Source organism: Stegodyphus dumicola, chromosome 10 (genome assembly GCF_044657685.1).
Source record: "Stegodyphus dumicola isolate Sdum_Otavi_A_Nest chromosome 10, ASM4465768v1".
Classification (NCBI taxonomy): Eukaryota; Metazoa; Arthropoda; class Arachnida; order Araneae; family Eresidae; genus Stegodyphus; species Stegodyphus dumicola.
In genome coordinates this window covers 171,973,217-171,992,169 of record NC_140777.1, presented here as the reverse complement: position 1 = coordinate 171,992,169, position 18,953 = coordinate 171,973,217, and the positions used below count along the sequence as shown (strand labels likewise).

At 31.4% G+C, this 18,953-nt stretch overlaps 1 protein-coding gene across 4 annotated transcripts in view; it reads left to right on the top strand.

Moving 5' to 3' along the window:
* Nucleotides 1-18,953, top strand: part of disp (RND transporter family member dispatched) — a 116,334-nt gene that overhangs the window by 70,109 nt on the left and 27,272 nt on the right. For all 4 annotated transcript variants that reach the window (XM_085825876.1, XM_085825877.1, XM_085825878.1 and 1 more), the window contains exons 3-4: nt 8,763-8,886; nt 17,033-17,393. In XM_085825876.1, coding sequence (XP_085682002.1) covers nt 8,763-8,886; nt 17,033-17,393 — 485 coding nt within the window. The remainder of the gene's footprint in view (nt 1-8,762; nt 8,887-17,032; nt 17,394-18,953) is intronic.

The window sequence follows — 18,953 nt, the reverse complement described above, 5'->3', positions numbered from 1 at the left end:
TTCTGATGGACCTGGTAATGAATCAGTTGCCAAAATTAATTTTGGATTACATTGAATCAAAACTTTTTGCAAACACAATTCTTTTTTAATATTTAGAAAAGCCTCCTGACAAACCCTCGTGCAAACCCATTTTGAATCTTTCTTAGTTAATTGGTATAAGGGATTTGGGTACTTTTCCATTTCACCGGCTCAAATCTCGCCAAGCAGACTTTATTGACGAAAACACATAGTATACACATAAAAATTGTTGACAAATGTTAGTTCTAAGATTTTTTTTTATTTTGAAGGTGTAAGCATTTTAATGTCGTTTAAAATTTTGTAGAAAAGCCAATAAATAAAGATGGTAAATTTGTAAAAAGTCATTAATTTAAGAATTTACTATCCTTTCATCGTACAACATCCTGATTCGTCGGTTCACATCATGTCACCCCTAGTGATCTCATCTTACGTAAACTACGCTACCAAAATTCTAATTTTCTCAGTAATTATCTACATTAATTTCAAGTTAACTCTTAATTTGGAATACAAGTTTAAATGCCAGAATTATTTCAATTCGTACGAATAGCTTACTCAGAAATTTTGTAAAACCCCAGTATTTTACTTCGCTAGTGCATTCTTATTAGAATTGATGAATTTAACTCTTTGACTTTGCCTTTTCTATATATTCGCCATCGGGTGAGCAGTGTGACTGCATCCTGACTGACTGAATTACTGCCCGTGAATGTCCTTAGGGCATAAAATTGAACTATGTGGTAAAAATTCTATGTAATTGTGCTCAATCTGATAAGAAATGGCTGTGACTTGTTTTGAAAATGTAAATGTTGAAGTAAAAGGTTATCAGTGAGGGTATTTCGTTTGACATCAGTTGTACCATTACTGGGCCCACCAGCGGCCGAGCGGTAAAGACACTGAACATTGGTAGTTCGGTCCGAGGTTCGAACCCCACGAACGGGCTGGCTGCATGGGCGTTTTCATGGTTTTCCCCATTTGTAACGTATATACGAGCCAGTTTCCCTTAGAAAGTCCTCCACGAAGACATTCCTCCCTTTAGGCAGATAACCCTTGTGTACTTTGCCATAATTGAATAATCCAATCCAAAGTACCATTACTGGCGACTTTATCACTTGCACCGTCAAAACGGAAAAGTACCGGGATTTGCAATTGTCACTAAATTTGGTCAAAATCAACTAACCCCAAAAACTTTGAATTTCCTGGACATTTCTGGGTCTTGGGCGCTTTAGCAATTGCTGATATTTTTTCATTGATTTTATGTAAACCATTAGCATCAATTTTATGTCCTAAAAATTGTATCTCATCTTGAACAAAATAAGTAGTTTTCTCCAAATTTTAGTCCATGCGTTTTACATTTTTTGAAGAAATTTTTTATGTTTAAATGCACATCATCATCAGACCCTGTTATTTGTGCATCATCCAAGAAGGCTTCACACGCTTTCATTCCTTGGAATAATCTGTCAATGTAATGTTGCCAGATTGCCATTGCTGCATTTAGCCCAAACATTAATCTCTTGCACTTAATATAATCCTTTTTTGTGTGTTTATTGTTAGCAATTTTTGAGACTCTGGGTGTACTTTCATTTGTAAGTAAGCATTCTTAAAATCAGTTTTAGAAAAATGCTTTACCCCCACTCAAACATGAAAGTATTACTTGAATGGTTGGCAAAGTGTGTTGATGCATAACAGTGGTTGGGTTTAAAAAAATGTCAACGAGTAGTTGGCATACAGTCATATAGAGCCGTCTGGCTTAACTACTGGCACTACCAGCGTAGTCCAGTCTGATGTTTCAACCTTTTCGATTATATCTTCCTTTTCCAAGCTATCAATTTCTTCATCCATCAAGGCCTAATATTCTATCCTATCTGCCCTATTTATTGAGGTCTAATGTAAATTTATCTCTGAAAGCAGTTTGTGACCAAATATTGTATCAAAGTTTTCTTTAACTGTATAAAGATTTAAGTTTTTATTTTGACCTTTATATTCTACATTAACTGTAGTAAATCCTAAAGGTATCCATTTTTCTCCATTACATATTTTAAATACTAGATTTGTATTTTAAATTTTATTTTTCGAAATTTGCCAGAAATTTTTTAAACTCATTACCAATGGTGCACCCCTGTGTTCATTTGTTTGTTCACCGCCGACCAGGCTTCCGTCCTAAGGTGAAACCAATCGGAATTAATACCTGATCAGCGGGTGTAAAATCTACTTGTACAACCAGCAGCTACCATAACTAGGTAGACTACCAGATCAGCAATGCTTATTTTGTACCAGCCAAAGTAAATTGTTACAAAAAAAGGATATGTATCAATGACATCTTTGCACTTTGTGCGACATATATACAAATGATATATTACATAATCAAAATTTGCATACGAGAGCTAAGCAATTACAACTGCTACCTTCAACCATATTTATCATAAAATCGTGAATTCTTGAATTCATATTTTGTTCTTAGCTAGTTGGGAACGGCCACACACTTGAATCCCAGTCAAGGCAATTAGGTCATAATTACATAAAAAATGCGGTCACTATTTCAATTCATTTTTCATAAAGTCTAAAAACCTAAGCAATTAACAAATTATCGAATTTCATTATTCATAGTTAATGCAAAAAAACAGAGCAGTAAAATTTAATTCAAAGAACATTATCTATTTATAATAATTCTTATCTATCTAAATCAATTCTTATCTAGGGAGTCATGTATCTTAATTATAGAATAAACGCCCTCCTAATTAACATATTCCAGGTTGAAATACATTATTCTCAAAAACTAAAAAAAGAAAAACAAACAAATGATATAATAATAACATTTAGTTTGCTATTTTCAGACGTAGCCTTTAACTAAGAACATAACTCTTTTTTAAAAACAGGGGAAGCAAAAGACTTAGAAGTGTGACAAATGTTGTACTATGTGTGTGTTTCTAAATTTGATCTTAAACAGTTAATACAAGATGGACCCTCTTTACAGTTCAGAACTAAATTATTATGCATATGAGCGCAGTGAGAGTAAAATAAAGAATTTGTACAATTTTGAATATGGTGGCCAAAAGCCTGGCAACCATAGCATCTTAAAATTCAAATATATTTACGAAAACTACAAGAATGAAAACCAACATAAACGCAACCCTTATGACCCAGTAATGTCAATGTACCAGTAATGTATAATGTTGCTTTTAGATTGTTTAAAAGATTACAAAGTCTTTTAGTATCTTTCCTGGATAATTTTAGAATTTCTTGATTTTGAATTTTGGAGTGAAAATAACCAAAATTTGCCAAATTCTTTTGGTTTTCCAGGGTTTGTACGGTACTTAAAAGTCCTTAGATTTTTTTAAATTGATTTTTGGTCCTTAATTTTGGCCCAAATCAGCAGAAGGTCCTTAAATTTAATCATCTGAAATTTCTGTCTGTTTTTACAACTGCCATTTTAAGTGTGAATTAGCATTTTAAATAAGAGGAATATTTTTGGCGATTCACTGACGTATCTTTTGAATGAGTTCATGGGTTATAATTTGTTTCTATTTCTAATATAAGAGTAATGGGATACTCGAGGTTCTAAGCAAGACGTGAAACATAAGCAAAGCAAAATTCGTTCTTTTCTAATAAAGGCCCTTAAACAACTTTTCGCTTTTGGGATTCTTTTATTAAATGGTTCTAAATTTGGCGACTTATCAACATTTTGGCGATTTTAAGAGCAGCTTCTATAGAAAATTTTTAATTCTGAGATCTGAGAATTTTTTGACGATTTTTTTTAAACATCGTAACATTTATAAATTTCATTAAAATAATGGTAATATATTGAAATTATATTTAAAAATAACATTAAAAATCATTTTTTGCTGTCATATTATAAAGTTTCATTTTGACAACTTATTATACTACAATATTTTGAATATGAAAAATAAAAAAATGTATAATACTATAAAACACAATTTACGAAACAGCTCTTAGCAAAAGCAAAATTAGCTATGTAATTAATTAAAAATGTCTTCTTTTTAATTTTTTCATAGTAAGAGTTTTTTTTTTCATGTAATTGTCTTAGAGTATTTAGAATTCTTAAAATATGCATCAGGTTTTCTCTATAAAATTAATTTTACCCCTTTTTTTTTCCAAACTATTTCTGGCCTTTTGCTGTTACAAAATTGGTAGGGATAAATTTTTTTTAGGATTTTAGACATTGCAGCTTGGAAAGTTTAGAAGGATTTGAAGGCAAGATTTAAAGAGCCACGATTCTAGAAGATTCCAGAAATATGTGACAAAATGAAAAATGTCTCCATGGTATCAACACGTAATTGAAGTATTTTACAGAAAGTTTGCAATGAATTTTTTACTTTTTTGAGAACATCTGGAAAAACAGTGAAAACATAATATTTGAATGTTTTACTTCTGATACTAGAATTTTAACATGTTTATCTTCCCTTTATTTTCTCTACTTTTCACTAGACACAAGCATGGAAAATATCAAAAATGCTTCTAATCTTGTTACATGGACAGGCATTATAGAAAGGAATTTTTTTTTATTAATAAAGAAATTGAAAATTTAAAATTTAAAAGATTAATTTAATATGTCTTAATGCACCATACTTATAGCTCGCACGAGGCATTTTCCCACTTGACGCAATCTCTGTGAATCCTAAATTCTGTTGCCTAGTCCGTTTCTAAATGCATCCAATGCCAGCTCTAAATTCTAAAAGTTTTGCCATTTAAAAATTTTGTTGTTCGGTGTGTCATTTAATTCTAAAAATTCTGCCACATCAGCTCTGTAACTGGCCTTTACCATATATATTTCATATTTCTTCTGAATATTCATATTACTAAAGAAATAAAATTAGCTGCTTTTTCTGTACATTCTAAATGCATTTAGTGTTTTTTAGAATAACAGAAATCCTTAATTAAATCAAAAAATTCTAAAATGAAAAGGAAACGTGTTGAAGAAAGAAACTAAATACATAAAGAAAATTATTCTTTAGAGATATGTGCAATTATTGTTATATAAATTACCCAATTATTTATGATTTAAGACTTTACTATAATTTTCCATTTCTATTTCCTCATATGATAGAGTTATTGAGCCAACCCTCTGAGCGGCCAGGGTTTTTACTAAGAAAGCACAAATTTCCCAAAACTACTATGAGAACAAATTATGTTTTTGATTTTAATGTAAAAATTCTCCTGTTATTACATACCTGGATTTGTGTACTTTTGATATATTGCCTCAATTTCTTTGACATATTTTAATATGCACGTATATATACATTCTTACAGATATCACAAAAAATATTCTAGGCCTTAATATATATGGCCTTGCCATTTAGAGGGTTAAATTAAAACTAAATTGTATAATCTTTGACCACTAATCCACATTTTAAGTTTGAATTTGACTGTTCTTGTTTAATTACGTCACCGTGAGCTGTAATTGATTTTGTTAGCATCAGAACACGCCTTTGTTTTAAGTTCTTTTTAAATAAGAGGCTTATTTAAACCTTTGTCTGATATTGCAGTTACTTTCAGACATAGCGATAATATGCTTCATGTTTGTCAAGGGGTTTGGACTATTTAACTTTTACCAAATCAAATAAACCCTGATAGGTACATTGTGGAGAGATTGACAACTTAGGAGATAAAGCATGCAGAAACTAGCAAGAGCATTGGATTTTGCATATTGAGATAAATCTCTCATTTTTAGAAAAGATGCTTAAAGAGAAGGAAATCGATATAAACTAGCCAAAATGTCTGGGAAGGCTTCAAATTAAAATGACGGGTAAATATTTTGTTGAGTGTTATTGTTACAAAACATAAATGTTTTGTAGCTTTTAATGTGTAATTATCCTAATATCATTTAAGAATCAATGTCATAAATTACATGTATTTTAAACTGTGAAATTTTATTAGATCTTTATTTTGATAGGGCTTTTTTAACAAATATTGTTAAAAAATAAAATTTAATAGTGGCCATGTAAATCCATAATGACTAAGCTTATTAACCTACTTAATTTAATTATTGGTAACTAACTGTTTACTTTTAATTTTCTCTACATATTAAAACGAGTTTTTGCATTTCATTAATACTCACTGTGGTCGGGCCCACCAGCGTCCGAGTGGTAAAGACGCTGAACACTGGTAGTTCAGTCCGAAATTCGAATCCTGCGAACGGGCTGGCTGCATGAGCGTTTTCATGGTTCTCCCCATGTGTAACGTGTATACAAGCAAGTTTCCCTTAGAAATTCCTTCATGAAGGCATCCCTCCCTTTAGGCAGATAGCCCTTGTGTGCTTTGCCATAAATAATCCAATCCAATCCACTGTGGTCACAAGATAAAATACAAAAATGGAAAAATTCACGTAAAACATATTCTTTGCATTTGCAGGGTATTAAAAATAATACAAAACAACTTATCACCTCTGGTGCTTGAATGGCTTATTGGAACCTTAATGTATATTGACTGGGTTACAACCCCTGGAACTCTACATGAAGCTAAGACACTAACTGCATCAAAAAGAGCCTGACTGACTTTCAGCACTTGCCAACCATGCGTACATCAGGCCTTTCAGGTTTGTTCGAATCAGCAGGTCTCCCTCTAGATTAGCAGAAGCGGTGACAACATTCAGTCTTTTGTTATGAATCATGCTGATTATGATCTTACTTCTTATTTTAACTTATGCTGTTTGACAAAATCTACCTGCTAATAATGCATACTATTTAGGGATCTATTTTATTCTTAGGATGGTATTACAAAAGTGAAATTCAGGCATAAATAATATTTTTAATTGAATTTATTCAGTTCCCATTTGCTCATAGGTCCTTAATTTTTTTCATTAATGGTCCTTAAAAGTACTTAATTTCCGTGTGCAAAAATGTGTACGAACCCTGTTTTCTAGTTAGACAGTACTTTCAGCCATGATAGAGGACCCTCAAAGAATCAATTAGCAAAATAATTAATTCAATAACTCAATTGGAACAAATAGATCCAGTACTCAGTATGTATGTAACATTAGAGTCTATTGAAAGGAAGAACCAAGAAACTATCCAAGAAAGAATCACAAAAGTTTAATTTCTATCATTATGTGAATATTAAAATAATATGGAGATAAAATTTAGTAAAATAGTAGTGGCAACTTTATAAGTTAAAAGGGAATGTGGCGTACCTCAGAATTGCATATAGTTATTCTAATATTTAAGTTACCAAAAAGTTGTAAATGGATTGGCGACAAACTAAGGCAATCGGGGAGCCAATACGGAAACACATATTTTCTAAAACTGGTTAATACAGTTGAAAAATGCAAAAAACAGCTGAAACCAATTCTATAGCTACCAGTTTTCCTTCTGTGTTCATTTGGACCATTATGGATGGTTTCCTATTTTTTGCCTCACTGAAATTTATGCTGTTGCTAGGAGCTGTTCCCCCCCCCCCCCACACACACACACATTTCTAACATCATGTTGGAAATTTCCCCTTCTAACGTTCAGAGTTTTTAGCGTTGTAGCTTGCTCTTTTAATGTGCCCGATTTTTTTACAAAATCAACAGATACTTGTTTTAAATTTACTTTTTTTTTTTTTTTTTTTATCATGGTCAGTCCCTGTGCATTGCAAACACATTTTACCTCTAGCACACTTAGCTGAGAAGTTTTGTTTTGGAGCAACCAACTTGGATTTACTTTTATTCTTGGCAATAAATTCCTTAATTTCTGTTGGCATCCCAATTATGTTGTTTACATCTTTTAATGCTTTCTCCATTACCAAAGCTTTTTTAAAGTATCATCTAAATTTACATTATCCTGCTCGAAAATTCTATCCAGAATAGCTCTATAATATACAATACAGGTATGATAGAGCAATAAAGTGAGTCAAAACCTTAATGAAAAGAGTTAAAAACATGCATAAGTATATTTATTGTAATTTTATTATTAGAAAGGAACAATCCAGTCAGTGCTGCCCTGCTTGGTGCAGTGATTAGTGGTGCTGGGTACCATGTTGTTTGCCCCAAGTTCAGATCCTGAAGAAGACATGGATGTTTGTTGTAGTTTGTCCCTCATCCTTACAGGTTTAATATTTGTCTACTTGTCTGCTGTTCAACGTTCTTGGTGAGGAGACATCTAAATGACCATGGATTCGGCTATTGCCACCCAGTGCTTAACAAATGTTGTCTGTTTGAAGAAGGGTTTAATTACCTACTTTTTTGTGATATATGGTATGAATCAAATATCACAAATCATTTTGTATTATGTCAAATTTAATGCTTAGAAACTTGCTTGACTTTTAGACACTGATTAATATGACACTGATCCCAGTATTTAACTTTTTCTTAAATGGTAGCTTATGCTTTTAAAATTTAAATAAAAATAAAGTTACCGTAAATGAATGCATTTATAGGTACACTCCTTAACTTAAGTATTAACTGTCATTGTAATTAACTTTCATTTTTCTTGCTAATAATTATTTTATAAGTACTCCAAATCTCTGATAATATTGAACACGATTTTCTAGACAATAGTATGATTACAGATTCTTTTTTACACTATTAATTATGAAATCCCTTCTCTGGGCAAGAGGGGGATTTTCTTTTAATTCAAGAACAATAGTATTGATATTAAGAATTGTTTACTATTACTATGATTTTATGAATGTGTTCTATCATTAATTTTCAGATTTCTGAAAATACTGTTTTAATAAAATTATAAAACAACTCGTAATTACTTCTTTGTTAGTATAGTTAAGAGTAAGTTACAAAGTATTTTTGTTTTCTTTAGGTATGCCCGCCAGGTGGCCAATAATCCATGTTCAGTAATACTTCTAGTGTTAGCAGCTGCTGTTGGGTGTGCTGTTATTTGCCTCACCTTAAATGATTTGCCAAGTTTTAAGGATCCACTTTTGGTAATAAATTATCTTCTATTAATATTTCTAATTTTTATGAACCACTGAAAGAACTGTATTAATTTTATGAAGGAAAATGTTTGGTCAAACTAGGAAGCTGTTAGCAATGTAGTATATGTCATAAAATCTTTCATTTTGCACTTTTAGATAGAGCTGGAAAAAAAAAAAAAAATCTTCTGAATAAACTTATAATGTTATTGCTTTTTTGGGGGGAAGGGGCTATTTGCCATAGCAGAATTCTTGGGGAGGGAAAGTCATTATTCATTGTTGATATATGATTTTTTAATAATTTTATTGACAACATATTTTAGAGACTAAGGTGAAATTTAAAAAAAAATGGAAGAAAAGTTTTCATTAAAAAAATTATTTAAAACCCATAAAATAATTATGAACTAAAGGAAAAAAGAATTTATCATATATTTTAACAGGGAAAAGAAATTAAATAATTCTTTTTACAAAATACATACAAAATTTTGTATCACAAATAATGAAAGTAAAGCGCCTAAATAACAAAATCTGATAATCGTAAGTAATAAATTTATCAAAGGCCCATCATGCTTTAATTTTCATGATATAAAATTATAGATTTATTTTGTGAAGAGAATTATTTAATCTCATTTTTTCCATTTAACTGTATAATAAATTACTTTTTTTAGTTCTTTGATAATTTTATGAGTTTTAAATAAAAGCATACTTTAAAAAAATCAATTTTTTTCCCTCACATTATTTTAGCACCTACAGTTTACTATGCACTGCTTATAGGAAGGATTGCTGCTTCATCAGATTTTATGCATTCCTTTATAAATACAACATTAATAATCACTAAAATTGGTATACCCAGAGTGAGGTTATTTTTAATTTGTTGCATTGCAGGCATTTTGATTTGAAGAGTATCTCTTATATACCCAGATACAGTAAACCTGTACTAGCAAATGGTGAACTGCACATTCACTGTGTTGTTTACTAGAATTAAGTGAATCATGCAATGCAGTATGGTAAATCTCCCCATTTGCCTTGCTCTAGAGAGGTAGGAGCATTCTACTTTTAATTTGACAAGCAAATTAATGCCCATTTGCCATTTGAATGGGACACATTGGAAGGACCAGTTTTCACCACTGGTTGAATCTATTGTTGTGAACCGGGCTATATATATAGTCTTTCAGTCCCTCTTTTGTGACTGAGACTAGAATCAGAAACCATGGTAAGGTAATCGGTAATAACTTTCATAAAATATGTCTTGGGAGAAAAAGTGGTAGACTTGCCATGTGCTATTTCCAAACACTGAGATTTTCAGCTATAAGCAATTTATTAAAATTTTATATTATGTACTTTTTCAGAATTTAGGCAACCACAAGGGCAGGCTTTGAGGACTACTTGTGATCCGCTGGCCACAGATTGAAAAACACTGAAGTAACCAATTGCCAATAACAAATGATCTTGCTTTCGTTTCTCTGTAGCTTCCAACTGTGTTTTCACATGTCTGCTTTATATTAATGTTGAAATGATTAGGATGTTTTTATTATATACTGCAAATTACCATCTCCGTGAAAGGTATTCCATACTAAGCTTTAAAACATTTGATAATATCCATGTCTGGGATCAGAAGAACAAAATACAGTTTTGGGAAGGGATAATCTTTTTATATATAGCTTACTATAGACTTTTTTTGTTAGGTTTTTGTAATCATTTATTAAATATTTTTCCTGTCATCCAAGATCTTGCATTTTCAGTATGATGTCTGGCAAACACTGAAACTTTTGAAATGTTTATGCTTTTCAGTAGTCAGTGATTGTGTTGCAACTGCCACCACTGATATTTCGCGTACAATTCGTATATGTCAAAACTGATAGTTTGACTCAGGCAGTGCTTAAATTGCGCTGGAGCCAGCAGCTTGGCTTTGTTACTTCTCAATTTTTGAGATAAATCTTAGTTTTAGCTGGAATGCTCTGGAGCCTTAAATAAGAGGTCTGCAGCACTTCTTTTATATAACTGAACCACATATTCATACTATTTCTTTAATTATTGTATTTATTTATTTTTGTTCCTTTTTGTTCATGGCCTTCAATAAGGTTCTAGCACTTTTCATTTTAGAAATTAAAAGTGCTGCAACCTTATTGAAGCCCCGAGCCCAGGTACAATATAGCAGAAGTACAATCACCATTTGCTTTTCTTTTCTTTTTTCTTTTTTTTTTTTTTTTTTTTTTTTTGTGTGTGTGTATGTGTGTGTCGCTTTTGCATCTTTTATGACTGTGTGGTCAAAAAATGTGAAAACAATCGCATTTATCAACATTAAAAGTGTTTTCTGGGGAACTTTTTTGCAGAGTTTTTTATATGATGTTGTCTCCAGAAATCCACATCATCCAATGGCACCAGTTTTCTTCTAAATATCCTAGAACATTATTCCATGCTTATCCCAGAACAGTTTTGTCATTAGCATAAATTAGGTAATTTATTTCTAAAGACGCAGAATAGTTTGCACATACACAGTGCATTTATAAAGTTTTGGGACTGATTTTTTTTTTAAATAAATTTCTAGCAAACCTGTATGTTATGGCATCTTAATTAACATTTAATAAAATATTGTCTCCTTATTCGAAAAAATATCTATGCAGTTAATTATTTGCTTTGATTCATTGAAAATTTACCAAGGAGAATTTGCAAACTGGACAAAGAATAATAATAAGGTTTTGCTGTAAAGCAGAAAAAACAATGTTGGAAGCATGGGAAATGCTGTGTAAAACGTATGGATGTTAATATGATGTAGTGTTTCTTGTTGGAAAGACAGTTTCATTATGGACACAAAGATGCTGATGATGAACCTAGAAGTGGTTAGCTCTTAACAGTCTCAAATGAATGAAAAATATCAAAGAAGCTTGATAATATTTGTTGAAAAATTGTCACCTGTCTTTTCAAAAGATAACTAATTTAACCTGAATAAAGATACTGCTCGTAAAGTTATTTAGGCAGAACTTGATATAATAAATAAACTAAACTCAGTGGCGCAACAGCCCAAGTGAGCCAAGGCCAGCAGTGCCTCGAAATCTGCTTTCTTGACCATGGGCCCCGTGTTGCATAAGCATATGCCCTGAACAAGTAGGACCCCCAGTGTTTAGTCCCCAAGCGAACTTAGTATTTATTTTATCACCCCAAGGGATGGAAATCGAGGGATGAAAGGAAAGTCGACTTTGCCCAACCCCAGGGATCAAAGCCCGGACCTGTGGTGCTGCTGCATGATGTGCTAGCTACTACGCCACCGTGCCTCGAAAAAAGAAATACAGTACAAAGTCCATAATCCAAACATCCATTATCCAGAAGGATTTATAAACTTACGCATGCGCGTTTGATGCTTGCATCCACTATGCATGCGCGTAAAGCCAGTAAAGCGTTTACCCATGCGCGCTTTCAATAGTGAAGAAAATAACAGAGAACATTATTGAGAAGCAAGAAACAACTTACATTGATGGAAATGTTTACTAAAGTAAACAAATAAATATTGAGCTTTTTTTTTTTTTTTTTTTTTTTTTTTTTTTGTAAATTTTGATACCCTTTAGATCATAATTTCTCTTTATTTCATAAATTACGTTTTCATATTTTTAATTGTATAATTTCTGCGTGCCATCTTACCAGATTTAAATTGAGGGTCTATAATCCGGGAAAACCCCTAATCCGGAATCGCTGAAGTCCCAACGAGTCTGGATTACACGCTTTGTACTGTATATGTTCTTTTTTTGTCCACTATGCAATGATTGCAGAATAGAAAGAAGACAGTTTCTGCATGTCTTGATTTGATGCGAATGGGAAATAATTACCCTGATTTTTTTTCAAATAAATTATGACAGGATATGAAACTTGGTGCTTTGCTTATAATCCTGAGAAAAATAGCATCTTTTGATTCAAAATCGATAGTACACAAGGAATTTGTTCTTGAGGGACAAACGGTAAACTAAAATTTGTATAAAGATGTAATAAGTAGGCTTCTGAAGATGAAGATAATTCAGCATGCTAGTACTAAAAAAGCTCAATCAAACCAGTTTTTGTCATATGACAGTGTACCATCTCACAATTCCATTCTGCTCAAGCAGTTTGTAGCACAGACACACACAAATCATAATTCTCAGCTTTGCAGATTTAATTTATTTAGTAAATTCCACATCTGCAGATTACTTTTTCTCTTCCCAGCAGTGAAATCTTACTTCAAAGTTCATAATTTTAATGGTATTGAAAAAATCAGAAAACACTTATCAGAGATTATAAAAGTATTCCAAAAGATGAGTTCTGTGAAGGACTCAAACTTACAAGGATTATACTTTAAAGGAAAGAAATAAGAATGTTATTTTCTTCAGTTTTCAATTTTGTTATAACTAACTAGTTGGACACATGCGAATAATTTCTAGGAAATTCTTGATTCTACATATGTTCTCCTTCTAGTCTTGCTTGTTATGATGCTCCTATTAACTTTATTTTTAGTAATGTTGGATAGATATGATAAAATCAAAATATGCTGGTGGTATAATTTTCAGGTAAATTTGGATCTTGGATCTTTTGTCAATGCAAAAACAATGAAGTATTTCATGGCTGCCATCTTCCATAAGCAAGTACTTCTGAAAATGATCAATATTTCTTAAGGTATAAATGTTGGTATTAGACATCAATTCTATAGTACAGCCATCTCCACAGAAAATTGAAATCATCTGTAAGAATGGGTGGTCTTTTTAATGATGCTTAACTGTAGCTGGGGGGGGGATAATATTTTAAGCAGGTTTTGTAATTTATTGCCAGATAGAAAAGGTTTCTAATTTTTCGCTGTTCAAAAAGGCAACATTCTGTTGGTCTTCAACACTTTTAAGTCCAATAATGAAAAATAACATCAGTAATTCTTAACATCATTATTCTAGGTTCCATACATGGAATGCTATCTTGGAGTTGCTTCTCAAATGGAAAAAGTTAAAAATTCGTTGTTAGGTACCACAGGAATTATTGGAGTTTACCCAAACATAGGGAAAAACATGTTTTTTATTATCTGTCATAATGATACAATGTTTATAAAAATCATCAATTATATATATTAAAAATTATGTGTACATAAAGAATTGCATGAATTAGAATAATGGCCCAACCTAGGAGAGCACTAACACAAAAATTATATTTATGAGAATAATTGCCTGCCAAAGTTTTTTTTCCCCCATTTAATAATCAATAGCATAAGAATCTGATTTCAGCCTAAAAAAAGACTACACAATATTTAAATTGTCACTCCCCCCCCCCATTTTTAAATTAGCAGCAAAACCTTGGATTAGTATCATTGCTGACTGTAACACTCAAGTCAGCACTAGCATATTAATGATTTAGTTTGTGTTTTAAATAAATGGGCTGAAAAATCCTTAGTTAAAAAAAAGCACAAAAAATGAAAAGATACTGCAAGGCATAGTCACAATATTTTGGGCAAGATTTTGCCATTTAGCACCAGAAATTGATATCATAAACAAAGCTTCAAATTTGTGTGCAAGATTCAAATGTTATTAATTACTTGAAAGAGTATAATGTAGTAAATACTGCACTGATTTATGTAAATTCGAAGTCATGCGGTTCTTTATTTTGTTTTACACATTTTTGCTTGTAATTAATTTGCATCTGAAATTGTATGTAGTTCAGAAAATGCTGATAAACAAAACATTACTCTCCCTGTATATTAGAAATAAATATAAAGAAATAATATGCATCAAAGCATAATAATTTATGTTTGAATGCTTTAAAACATCATGCCTTTCTTCAGAAATGACAATTTATAATTGTGTTTAGAGATAATGCAGTTATTCTGCTTTTATATGCACTGTGCACTACTTTATTCTTTAATGCAAAAGAAGTGGAGAATGGAGTTTGTTGTTCTTTATTTCTTTTTCCCCTCCTCCCTGCTTTTTATATTAATCAGCTGGTGGGTTTTTTTTAAAAAAAAAAAATGAAGTTGTAGGTACTGAAATAACTTTGTTTTATTTTTTATATTTACTTAATACTATTTCATATTGATATATATATATAAAACTAAATTTTTATTTCATATTTTCCTTATAAGTGTTATTTTTTGCCTTTTCTTATTAAACTAAAATTCTTATACACAGAGTTAGAGCCTAACCTATGCAAATCCAGTGTAGGTGCTTTTCGTCAGTCCCACCTATAAGTGGCCATCAGCTGAATCTAGAACTTTGGGTCACGAAATTCCTAAAAATTAATTATTTTCTCAGTTCATCTTTAGTTTATGCAAGCAAACAGTCCATCAGGTTTCGATTTAAAAATTCAAATTTTGTCGCACTTGTGCCAGACTCCATTTTCTTGTAAATTTTCTAATTTAATCATAAAGAATTTTTCAGGTCAATTTGATATAATTCACACAAAACAAAAAAATTACTTTGCCATTAAATATTGGGTCGGTGAATAAGTCTGTGCAGTTCTTTATTGGGTTTGCAACATGTCATTGTGAAACCTTTGTTTTTATTAATTGTTTCTCTTCAGTTTGATTGTTGTGAACAGGAGCTTGTACGTTGTTAATAGCTTGTTTTGGCCATTTTCAACGCTAATTGATGTCGAGTGTGAAGTAGAGAAAAATTAACACGTCTGACACATTTATCATCTTTGCGGATGTCTCTCTAATAGCATTCAGGGACAAGAGTTTTGTGCTGAAGTTTCTTTTAGCAATTGGCTAACAAGTATCATCAACTCGAAGCCACAACAGTTGTACAGGAGAGGCATTGAGCTCCTACCTGAATGCTGGCAGGCTGTCATTGACAAGGATGGAGATTACATCACTGAGTGAATAAATGATTATTGATTTATGAGGCAGCTTATCAGTGTCTTGTTATTATGTATTGTATTGTGTTTTAGTGTATTTTATTTTAAACTAATAAAATCATAGCAAGGTAGAAATGGCAGTGCAATGAAGAATGGCACGGACCCAATAAAAAACCTTATTTTGAAATTCTAAAGATGAATTTTTTTAGAAAAGCTTTGCAGACTGCATTTTATGTTCTTTCATACCAATGGTCCATGAACAGTTAAATTAGATGTTAGATTATGGCAAGTTACTTTTAAATCACTCATTTTTGTAAGCTATGTATAATTTTAATATGAAACATAAAGTAAAGATTTTATGCAAGTCAGACAGCAACACTGCTAAGTGCTGACAGTGTGCTAGATTCCATTGGTAATAAAACAAAGGTTTTATGCAGTATTGCAAAACTCATAAAGCTGCATGCCATTTGGTTGTTGAATTAGGCTATTATAAATGCAGGCTGGCTTCTCTTGTTTTTTCCCTATATCTAACTTTCAAATCTTTTTAACAATGTTTTTTTTTAACCATTATAGTTATGCCTTTAGTGCCTTTATTCATAATAACTATTTTCTTAATGATAATTAAAGCTTGAATAGCTTTTGGCTTTGCAATCTTAAGTTAAAAAAAAAAAAAAAAAAAAAAAAAAGGTTTTTAACAACTGCATGATCAGTACTAGGCTTTCTCCTGCCCAATACAGTCTCTGTGGCTTCTAAATTAAAAACATTTTGCAACCTAGTGTGGCTGCACCATTTGCAGCACCTCTGGCACTGGTTCTGAACAGGTGTATGAACAATGTCCTCTCAGGTGTGCTATTTGTTTTAAAGTTATCTGTATTATACTCGGATATGACTGGTAAGGAGTTAAAATTAACTCAGTTCTGTGATAGTGCAGTTTAGCACATGCATAGTAAAAATCATTATTCCGAGTTATTGACAAAGCAGATTCAACTAGTAAAATTTACTCTTGCAGAGTACTATGTGAATTATATTGAGGCTAAAGTTTTTTAAACTTGAAATTATGAAAATATTGTTTGATTAAAAATTTCCTTATTTTTCTGTGTATTCTGTTTGAAAAAAAAAATAAATATTGTTTTTCAATACATAGGCTGGAATTTATTGTACATTGTGGATTCTTTTGTTCTAATAAAATAAAATAATAAAAAAATACTGCATCAAAATTTGAATTTTTAAAATTTATTTATTTTTTTTTTTTTAATTTAGCTAAAAAGTTGTTAATCATTTATGAAACTAACAGAAAAAAATGGATATTTTATATGATTTATTAAAATTTGTGCTACCTATCTATGTTAATTTCTGATTTTAGGGTTTTGAACCAAGAGGCACACCTCTCTCTCAGCGTGAAACTGCTTGGCAAAATCTTCTAAAGAGCACAAGCTGGAATGGTCCACTTACCTTTTATCCTAATAGCATTGTGACAGATATAACTAATGAAACTCTTGAAGCAGCTGAATGGCAAAAAATCTCTCAGAATGAAAGAAATGGAACGAATGAAACAGAAAATGGAGATGGTCCATGGGTAGAGTTAGAAACTGAAGAAGTCAGTTATGGTCGTACAATTTATGATGAAGTTAATAGTTCTGGGCATGTTGTATTGAGACCTGGTCCTTTAAAACCAAGTAAAATACTTGTAGTAGAAAAAAGGAAATTCTTCTGCAATAATCCTAGTAAGTTTTGATGCATGTAATTTATTTATGTTTGGCACTCTAGATAATATTTAAAACTACTTAACTTTGGAAACAATAATTGTATTTATATGCACTCTTAAAAGCAAAATATTTATTATAAATATAAATCCATATATTTTTAAACTTTATTGATTCTTTTATCTGAGGGGGATTATTATTATACTATTTATTCTAATAATACATTAAATCAGGGATGGCCAATCTTTTTGGGAAGAGTATTACTATCTGGGGGAAAAAAATTTTGTGCATGCCACTTCCAACTTATTAAAAAATAAAAAAACGGGTAAAAAATTTTATTTCTTTGCAGATTATGAGATTTTTACACAAAAAGCACATTTTTTAATGTAAGTAGTGGACATTTAAAAAATAATATAATAAATAAAACAAATATACAAACTTGGTTTGTGTTTGTTAATAAACATTTTTAAAGTTTCAGTCAGGTAGGGTATGTATAAAATAAAAATGAATACAGTAAGACCCTGCTTAACGCTGTTTCGTTTAGCGCTCTTTTTATTTCAACCCGGGGATTCTCCGAAATTGTGCGCAGCGCTAGGTTTCCAAATAACATATCTGAAACAGTGTAGTTGTGTTTCTTGCTTGGTGGACGCATTTTTTTCATTTGAAACATTTGTTAACATTATTGTAAGTTTAAATTTATATAATACTATAACGATTAATACAGTGACAAATATTATGATCTTTATTTTTTATCATGGGTGATAATAAAAAACAAGAAAAGAAAGCAACCAGAAAAAGTATTTCACTGGAAACTCAAATGCTAGTGATTAGAAGATTAGATTCTGGTGAACGTCAATCTCAAATTAGCGCTGCATTGATTTTGGCAACTTCAACAATAAGGACAATTTTTAAGAATAAAGAAAAAATACTGTCATTGGCAACCGCAACTACGTCAAGCTCTGCAACTAGAATTACCCGTTCTAGAAATAACATTATAGAGGAAGTGGAAAAACGACTCTCTATATGGATTGACTACGAAATTGAAAGCAATATACCATTAAGCCAATCTATCATAATGCCTTCTTAACAAAAAAGCAGAAAATTGGAAACCCAGAATAGACTAAATGATCTGACTGAGAATTTTATTTGTTTTTAAAAGTATATTCGTTTATATATTTTTTTTTTTTTATTTTTGTAAGAAATAAATGTTTGGTTTTATTTTTATTTAAAAAAATTATTCAATTTAATACCCAACCATTTTTTATCCGTCTTCCCCTAACCCCATTATTTACATGTTAAGATAGCCTCGCTTAGCGCTGTTTCGCATTACGCTCTACTTTGATGGAATGTATCCCCCGCGTTAAGCGGGGTCTTACTGTAATTTGAAACATTAACCATGTTTGCCGGCGGATAAGACGCACTTTTTTCTTTGAAAACAGGTCTGAAAGACGTGGTGCGTCTTATAAGTCGATACTCAGTTTTTGATTACATTCATTTCTGGAAATTTCCACTATTTGGAGTTGCGCAATTTCTTTTTCCCCTTATTCCCTTGCGGAGTATGGAAATATTACAGTTACATAG